This window comes from Pteropus alecto, unplaced genomic scaffold, assembly GCF_000325575.1.
Source record: "Pteropus alecto unplaced genomic scaffold, ASM32557v1 scaffold67, whole genome shotgun sequence".
Lineage (NCBI taxonomy): Eukaryota > Metazoa > Chordata > Mammalia > Chiroptera > Pteropodidae > Pteropus > Pteropus alecto.
The window spans coordinates 3,944,950-3,953,753 of record NW_006441061.1 but is presented as its reverse complement, the minus strand read 5'-3'; the positions used below and the strand labels follow the sequence as shown (position 1 = coordinate 3,953,753).

The 8,804-nt window shown below is 58.2% G+C and overlaps 1 protein-coding gene across 1 annotated transcript in view; it reads left to right on the top strand.

Moving 5' to 3' along the window:
• Window positions 1–6: 6 nt before the first annotated feature.
• FAM102A (family with sequence similarity 102 member A) overlaps window positions 7–8,804 on the top strand; it is a 30,618-nt gene continuing 21,820 nt past the window's right edge. Inside the window, exon 1 of the mRNA XM_006918003.2 lies at window positions 7–519. Coding sequence (XP_006918065.1) covers window positions 374–519 — 146 coding nt within the window. The 5' untranslated portion in view covers window positions 7–373. The remainder of the gene's footprint in view (window positions 520–8,804) is intronic.

Sequence of the window (8,804 nt, the reverse complement as noted above, 5' to 3'; positions counted from 1 at the left end):
GTGAGCTCCCAGGGGACCGTGGCTCGGGATGCTGCCCGCCGGCGCGGCTGCTCGCGTGCTGCCAGCCACTCCTGTCCTTGCCTCTGGGGCCATGCCCCGCTGTTTACATGCCGCTGAAGCCTCCCGCCACTCTGAGCCCCTCCGAGCCCCGGCTCCCCGAGGGTGAAGCCAGACGGCCCGCGAACTGGACTGGTCACTCAGACCTGGGCCCTCCGATCTCAGATCCTCGCTTGCTCTGCCGCCTCCGCCACCATCTGGGCGGGATCCGGCTCTGGTGTTTTGAGGAGGGGGTGTGGTGTAGGGAAAGGAATCCTGGGGATTTCTGGCTCCCCTTTTTTGGGCCTTCGGGGCTTCAGACTCAGGGAACTCGCTCATGGCTTTCTTGATGAAGAAGAAGAAATTCAAATTTCAAACCACTTTCACCCTGGAGGAGCTGACGGCGGTTCCCTTCGTGAACGGGGTTCTCTTCTGCAAGGTCCGACTGCTGGATGGCGGGGATTTTGTCAGTTTGTCGTCAAGGTAGGAGCTGGGGTAGTCGCACCTGCAGAGGACGGGGTTGATGAACAAGATCTAGCCATTAGACGGGTGTAGAGGCGCCCCTTGGGGCCCAGAGTCCTGAGGATTATGTGTGTTTGGGGCAGGTTTGCACAAGGCAGGGCTGAACGATCTGGGAGGTCTGGGCCTGAGGAAGCTGGCTGGATGCCGGCACCCGTCTGCAGGTGACCTGCCAGGTATCTGTGGGTCTATTCTTTCAGCCTCCTCTTGGGGCCCTCAGGTAGGCCCATTCTGCAGACTTGCACAAAGGGCTCAGAGGGGTTTGTGCCTTGAGGGGCTGAGATGGGGAAGGATGTTCCAGGCCACCTGGAACCCAGCTCGCCACTAGGGCTGTCATGATTTAGAGCCTGGGTCAGCCAGCCACAGGTTCCCAGGCACTCCGTGTCTGGCTGGAGGGAGGTGGCTGGATTTTGGCCTGCCCAGCTCCCTCTGAGTGACTGTCCTCTTCTGGCTGAAGCTGGGCTGCTTTGCATTGCAAATGTCCTTGTCAAGGAGGCTGCAGCCCTCTTTGAAAGAGACTTGGTCAACTTTGATTTTATGTTCTTCCTCATCTTGCTGGTCCAGCTGCCCAGCTCATTGCTGAGGGTTACCGAGTTCTCAAGCTGCACCCACTGACTTGGGCCCACCTGGGATCACATAGCCCTGGCCCACCTGGGAGAGTGCTCTGGAGTCTGACAGATGGTGGTTAGAGGCCTAGCCTGTCACTTTCTGGGCCCAATACAGGCCTCTGTCAGAGAGTTATGGAGACATTTCAGTAGATAGAAGGTGCTGCAGGGCCTGGCCCATTGCCTAGGACACACTGGTTCCCTTCCTTGGTCTGTCCCTCTGCCCCTTAGGCCTCCTTGTGGGCCCACGTAGCTGGAGCTGCATCACAGTTCTGAGATGGGATGCCTGTTATAGATGGAGAAACTGAGGCCCAGAAAGGGAAAGTAAGTGGCTTGCCAGGGACCGCTCAGGAGGCAGTTGTCCACTGAACTTGGCCTGTTTGGAGACCTGTTGGATGTATCTGGTGATCAGGGGAGGAGAGCCACACAGCCTAACCCAGATTTAGGAATCTCGTGTGGACAGGGTGGGGTACCTTTTCAGTCATTTGGGCCCGCTCAGGCCTGAGTTCCCCAATCTACCAGAGAGCTGCTTATCTGAGGAATTCAGACAAGGGCGGCCCATTACCGTGGGGGTGGTAGGGTGGGGGTGGCATACTCCGTTGCCTGGGAAGCCTGTGATCCCAGGCCACCCACACAGCAGCCCAAGGATTCAGGGAAAGGGCTGTGCTCACAGCTAGGGCCTGGGGTCTACCACTCACTGGCTGGGTGCTGTGCTCCCCGTTTTACTAGCACCTCTCACTTAACCTTTGACTGCGCTGTGAAGGTTGGATTGCGGGGACCTGTAGGATTATTGTCCCCATTTTACAGAGGTGGAAACAGGCCAGAGAGGGAGTAAACTCACTTGCCTGAGTTATTACAGCAGAGTTCAGATTCAAGCTCAGGATATGCTTTTAACCACTCCTGTTCTGCCTTTGAGCCTTAGTTTCTTTTCCTGTGAAATGGGAGAGGTCATGTGCACCCTTGGGGTTGTGAGAGGGCGTGGGTAATGTATATACCATATCATGTGCAGCTTAGGCAAATTGTTGTGGCAGTCGTGGTTTCTATGGCCAAGGGGCCCCAGCCCCTGACCCCACCCAGGTCTTAGGTGGGGGACCTGCTAGAGTCTGCAGGGGACCTACCTGTGAGCTGGGGGTGGGGGCCAGGGTCTTGGACTCCTCTGAGGAATTGTTATTCAGCCTCAGGTTGAGGTCTCTCCTGGCCTCCCAGGCCCTGGGGCCACTGTCACCCTACCTTGTCAGTCTTTCCATTTCCCTAAACCTGCCCTCTCATCCAGGAAAGTCTGGAAAGTTCCAAGTCTTGGCCCATGGAGTCTGGATTTCACCTCTGCCTCCCCTTCTTCCCTCCTGGCAAAGGGCCATAGATTCCCTGAACCCAACTGAGCCCGAACAGCCCTTCCCAGCCCTCATCTTGGATGAAACCTGAGCGGGGGCTGAAGAGGGAGGAGCTGACATTGAGCCCCCCCAGGGTTGGGCACTTATCGGGCTCCAGTACCTGTTTGCTGCTGTGCAGGTGTGGCTGGAGGGAGCAGACAGCGACATTTGGACCTGAGGCTGCTTTAGAGCTGCTTTAGATTCTGCTCAGGAGATGAGGTTCTTGGGTTTGTTTGTTTTTTACCCGCTCCACTCCCATCCTACTACCCTGGTCTGCAGCCTGGGAGCCCTGCCTCACAGCCTACCACTCCAGATGGCCAAGGCCCTAATACTTTGGAGTTGGGGTAGGGTCAGGGGTGATGGGACTGCTTAGATCCTGGACCCAGGTCCAGTAGCATACTCACCCCAACCCCAGGGATTCCGGAGGTGGCTCGGAGACAGGTGGCGTCGTCATGGGTGGTGTCTGAGTGAAGCAGGCCCAAGGCCTCACCTCTGCAGCACCAGCCTTCCTAGCTGAGTGTTTCCCTCTGTGTTGGGTGCCATGGCAACAGCCGCTTACACAGCTCCAGCCTGACCCACTTTGAACAGGTAGAACAGGTGGTTCGTCGTGCTGTTCCCAGCGTCCTCTTTCTGAGGCCTCCTTACGAACTGTAATCCTCACAGCTACCATGTTCTGAGTTCCTGTGCTATGTGCCAGGCACCATGCCGAGAGTTTTGCAAATGGTATGTCCGGTAATCCTCTTGGCCACCTGCAGAGACACCAAGGCCAGAGAGGTGAAGCCACATGCCATAGGTCACCCAGCTGATAATACAATTGGGAAAATAACCCTTTTATCATTAGGGTTTAAACTTCCTTTGATTGTGCACTTACTGTATGCCAGGCACCTGCGGAGCACCTCGAATTCATGATCAGTTGTGTCCTCGAACCACTCCATGAGCTGATGAGTTAACTAGGGTCAGGAGACCTAAAGTGATGGGCCCGTGTCACATAGCTGGGAAGTGGCAGAGCTGTGATTTAAATTTGGGTAAGTCCAGCTCCAAAGGGCCTGTCTTGCCTTGGCGGCAGAGGGCTGGAAGCAGCTATAGCACCATGTGATGTCCTTAGAACTTTGAAGAAGGTTCTTTTCAGTGGATTGGAGGCACTGAGCTAATCTTGTGAGATCTGAGGATAAGGGGTCCTGGAAGTATAGGTGGGGGTGGGGCTGAAGTCACTGCGGTAGATTTGGTGCCAGGCCGGGCTGGCACTGCGGCACAGTGGGCATTTGCCAAGGTCCCTGCCCGGAGGCCTTCCAGGCAGATACATCCAAATGGCATCTGGGAGGCTTTCCCAGGGGTCTTGAGAGGGATGCAGAGGTGCCAACCAAGTCTGGTGAGTCGAGAAGCAGTGGGCCGGGCTGTGGTCTGCCCAGGACAGGCTGGGAGCAGCAGGCTTTCAGCCTTGAGCCAGTCTGTCCTTCAGGAAGGAAGAATCGCAAACTTCCTGAGAGGTCTCTGCGCCTAGCTGGCACTGGTCCTGTGGCCTGCCCCCTGCATGTGGCTGGTAGTGCCAGGGAGGGAGCGAGAGGGAGGTGCTGATTTACTTTACAAGTCTTCTCTGGAGGAGACGGGCAGAGAGTGCTGTGCCTCCTCAGCCAGCGGATGAGCAAACTGAGGCCAAGGGCAGAGAAAGCACTTGTTCAGGTCACTTCATGGGAAGAGCTAATGGCACAGCAGGGTGGATGCTGGTCTGGCCCTGATCTCTGTCCCCTGTGCCTCAGTACCCCTCTTTGCATGAAGAGGGCAGGTAGGTCCAGAAAGAGAGGAGGGGCTCCTCCTGCTCTGGACTTGGGTGCCAGGCTGTCCAAGAAGAAGCAGACTGTATGACTTGGAAATGCCTTGCCCCCTTCTTTTTTTCTTTGGCCACTTTGAATCCTCAATTGTCTCTTCGGTGGGATTTTTATTTGGGCAACCTGTTGAAGGAGGGCACGCCTGCTCCCAGTATAGGCACTGCCTCCCCTCCAAGGGCCAGGCCTTGACCCTGGACGCCTTCCCTCCGTGGGCCAGGATGGGAGCCCTTGGAGGGTTGTTTGAGATGTTTTGGGCATGCAGGAGGCCTTGGACAGGCCAGCTCTGCAGCTGGAGGCCCTGTGCCCAGGCCTGGCAAGCCACCTGGAATGCCACCGGAGTCTGCTCTCTGGCAAGGTCTGCTCTCACGCACATCTTGGTGTGGAGGGAGAGCAGTGTGGACATGACACACACTTCATCCCTTGGGTCTGAGGGAACGGGGATGCGGAGGTGATGTTGGTCCCTGAAGTGGGCAGGCATCCACTTTCCATCAGAGCAGGAGGGAGGAGGAGGCCACGTTTACCGAGCATCCTCTTGGTCCTGGGCATTCAGAGGAGAGCGGGACCAGACATCCCCGCTTCCATGGAGCTCCCCATGGGGTGGGCGCAGTGCGCCTGGTGGGCACCACAGAGCCAGCAGAGCCATGCAGATCAGGGACGGGTGCTTCCCAGGATCCCACAGATCCCCAATGGGCCAATTGGGGAAGTCATTACTATTCATTCATCTGTCCATTTGTTTGACAGGTGTTGACTCGCACCCACCCCAGGCTAGACGTGGTGCTTGACCTCATGGAGCTCATGATCTCATGATAGGGCACATCATTGCAGTAGAGAGGACTTCCCCGAGGAAGTGACCCTTCTTAGGAGACTTGAAGCCCAAGGGGGATTGGATGGGAGAGAGGGTGGCGGCCCCCAGGGTGCTTATAGTCAGTGGTCACGGCAAGGTCCTGGCATGGTCAGGGCGTGAAGAGGACTAGGGAGGAGCTGGAGTGAATGAAGATATGGGGGAGCTGGGCTGGACTGTTCCTGGCATTAGGGGTCCAGCCAAGGGCCAGAGGAGTGGTGTGGCCTGGTTTGCCAGTTAGGCTGATCGCTCTTGGCTGCAGGTAGAGAAGATGAAAGGGGACCTGAGTGGCACCGGGGAAAGGACAGCTAGAGTTGGCTGGGCAGTGGCAGGCAGAGTGGGCAGGTAGGTTTCCTTGTCCTCAAGTGCCTGGCACCACATCTGCCGCCTGGTAGGTGCTGGAAGATGGAAGTTCAGAGGGTGCATAGTGGCGAAACATAGCCAGGGTTTCGTTGCCCCATACTGTGTTCCAATAGTTTTGACGGCATAAACATCCAGACTTTGGGTGTCTTTTAAACTGGAAGATCTGGCAGCAGAGCTGTGTGGCAAAGTTTGGCCCAAGGGGCTTTGCAACCGCCCCCTCCGTGGGCTGCCTTCTCTCAGCTTCTCCTGACCCCGCTGCCCACCCTTGCATCCCTGACCGTGGACCGCCTCCCTCTTTTTACTCAGGCCAGCCTGGTCCCTGGGGCCCCTGTGGGAGGCGTTCCATGTGCCATCTGGGGGGCATGAGGAGGCAGGCCTGTGGAGAGAAGTCCTGTTGGCAGGCCACAGAGGCCGCCCCTGATAGCCAGGTGGTGGCACCAGGCCATCTGCTGGCTTCCCTTGGGGTTAGACTGTGCCGCTGCGGAGCTTAGTAAAGCCTGAAGCTGCCCAGCCTGTGCCTGGCCTTGGTGTCTGCTCCTTGGACCTGGCCTTTGCAACCTCTACGACTGGCAGGTGCCACTCTGGCAGCCCTTGCCATCTGCCCGCCAGCCTGGCACTGGCAGAGCCCTGACCTGCGGTGATCTGGCTCTGTGAAGTCAAGGCTGTTCCCGAAGCCTGTACCTCTCCTTGAGCTCCGCCCTGGGAGTTTTCTGGTCTGGGGTTCTTAGCAGCAACCACACCGTGTGTCTGTAGGCCCAGCTTGCCTGGAGGTGGCCGGGGACCCTGAGTGCCTTTGAACTCTGCTTGTTCGGTACCTGGAAATCCTGACTTGCACTCAGGAAACGCTGCTTGGGCATTGTGATAGCTGCTAGTGTGTCTGTCCTCGGGTCTCGGGAGCCTAGGGACTCAGTATGTGAAGTCTAGTGACTGCCATGTGGTGACCCTGCGGTCACTCGCCTGCTTCTGGGGATGGGCAGTATAACAGCCGTGGTAATCTCACTCAGCCACAGCAAGGCTTGAGCAGGGAAGAGAGATCAGATTTGCTTAGAAAGAGGCTCAAAACTAACATGCGGTAGGAGCGAGGTCTCTCTTCATTATTGACCTTGCCCGCAAGTGCTTTGGGTTGTGGGGACACCACACCTGGCCCCAGAGCCCCAAATGTGCTCTGTAACCTGAGGTCTGCCACCCCTGGGCCTTCTGGTGTCCTTGGTAGTTTTGGTGAGTGAGGCCTGAAGCTGCCCGTCCTGTGCCTTAGTGTCTGCTTAGAGCTGTGGCTGTAAACCATTGGTCTCTGGTCTGAGCCTCTGTTGGCACCCCGGGCTTGGAACAGCTCACATGCAGGCCTGGTACCACCTGCGCCCCCACCCTGCCTAGATGTCAGCTGGGAGCGGCCAGCGCAGCCCCTCCAGCCAACTTGTTCCAGCATCTGCGAGGAAGGGACTCCAGTGGAGGACTTTCTCCCTGTTCAAGTCAGGCTGTTGCCTTGCCCCACACACAGGGGAGGACGTGCCTAATCTCTAATCTGCCTCTGCTTTTTGCTGCCTGTGTGACCTTGGGGAAGTTCCTAAGCCTCTGTGGCCCTCCCGACTGATCCAGCGGAGCTGCTGGTACCTGCCTCACAGTGTTCTTGGGAGATCTCAGTGACTTAATGCCTGTCAGATGTCCAGCTTGGCCCCCGGTGCCTGGCAGAAGCACGATGCCCGCTGCAGTTCGTCCTCTTTCCTGGGCTGAGTCATGGCGGTGCGCTGCATAGTGTACCTCAGTTGCCCTTCTGTGGCAGCTGGCACTTCCCTGTGGGCCAGGACCGACTGGGGTGCTCTGGGGAGACGGTACTTCCCGAACAGTGCACTCTCTGTCCTCTGGAGGGGTGGGGGTGCATGAGGAGCACACTTAGTGTCTAAGGGGCAGGGCCTCACGCTGGAGCTCAGGGTCCTCAGTGACCCTGCCCTGCCTTGGGGTGATGGGCTCTGAGCCAGTGAGAGCTGGAGAGCTCCCACTGGGTGCAGCCAGGCTGGGCTGCGGGAGTGCCTTGGGGTGATGGGCTCTGAGCCAGTGAGAGCTCCCACTGGGTGCAGCCAGGCTGGGCTGCAGGAGGCCTTTGCCTGTGGGAAGAGCCCTATGCACACTCAGCTGTGGGACCCACTGTGGTAGGCAGAAGACAGCTCCCCACATGAGGTGGAGGGCAGGGGAGCAGGTCAGAAAGACAAGAGGGGGCGGCCCCTGGCCCTCCCCTAGCTTCCACCACACCTTATACTCTTGGTTTTGGCTTCTGCTAGTTGCCTAGGCCTCAAGCTCCCTTTTCTACCCTTCACGTGGCCAAACTGCTCAGCCCAAGGGCCACCCCCTCCAGGAAGCCTTCCCTGGCTTCTTTTGGCCTTGCACACCCAATATGGGCCCTCATCTCAGGACACTACAGTCCCCATCCATGCCTCTTAGCTCCTTCCCCAGACTGGCATCTTAGTCCCGGGGCTTTCTGTTGTGGGCTGGCGCTGGTGCAGGGCTGGAACTTTTTTCCTTGGCACTGAACCAGTGCGGACACTGATGGCGCTGGACTGTGTGCTGGTCACTGCCAGCTGCTGGGGTCCAGCCCCTCCCCACTGGTGCCAGGGGTATCAGTCCGTGTCAGGAGCAGCCCTCGTCGCATCCTGGGCAGCTGGGGCCACTGCTAGGTTGTGTTGGGTGGCCCCGCTGTGGGGGATGGGGAGGAGAAAGGGGCTGGGGCTGCCCCAGGCTCTGTAATTGGGCCTTGGCAGCTGTTCTCTGGCTCCGTGACCATGGCCAAGTGCCTTGTCCTTTCAGCCTTCACTTCCTTCTTCATCGAATGGGGTTGGGGTGCTCATACAGGGGCGGGAGAACTATCTGAAATCAGCGCCGTACCTGCTCAGCACAGGGCCGGGCTGAAAACAGTCTAAACCTGCCAAGACAGGGAGAAAGTACACAGCCCGGTGCTGGGGAGGGTGGGAGCCTGGGTCCTGGTCACACGCCAGGTGCCTTCTCCTCCTACCACTTCCTCTCTGCGCACTAGACTTCTCTGCAGACCTGGGGCTGCACATCTGCTGCTCCCCCGCCCCCCAGTCCCTCAGGGGCAGTTCCTGAGTATCCGCTGTGTGTGCGCCCCATCCCCCTCCTGTTTCCTGGGAACGCAGCCCTGCCCCTGGGAAGTGATGCTGGGCTTGGTCCCTGGGATGAGTAGGTTAGCAGGTGGTGGGAGAGGAACAGCCCAGGGCAGAGGGACAGCAAAGGC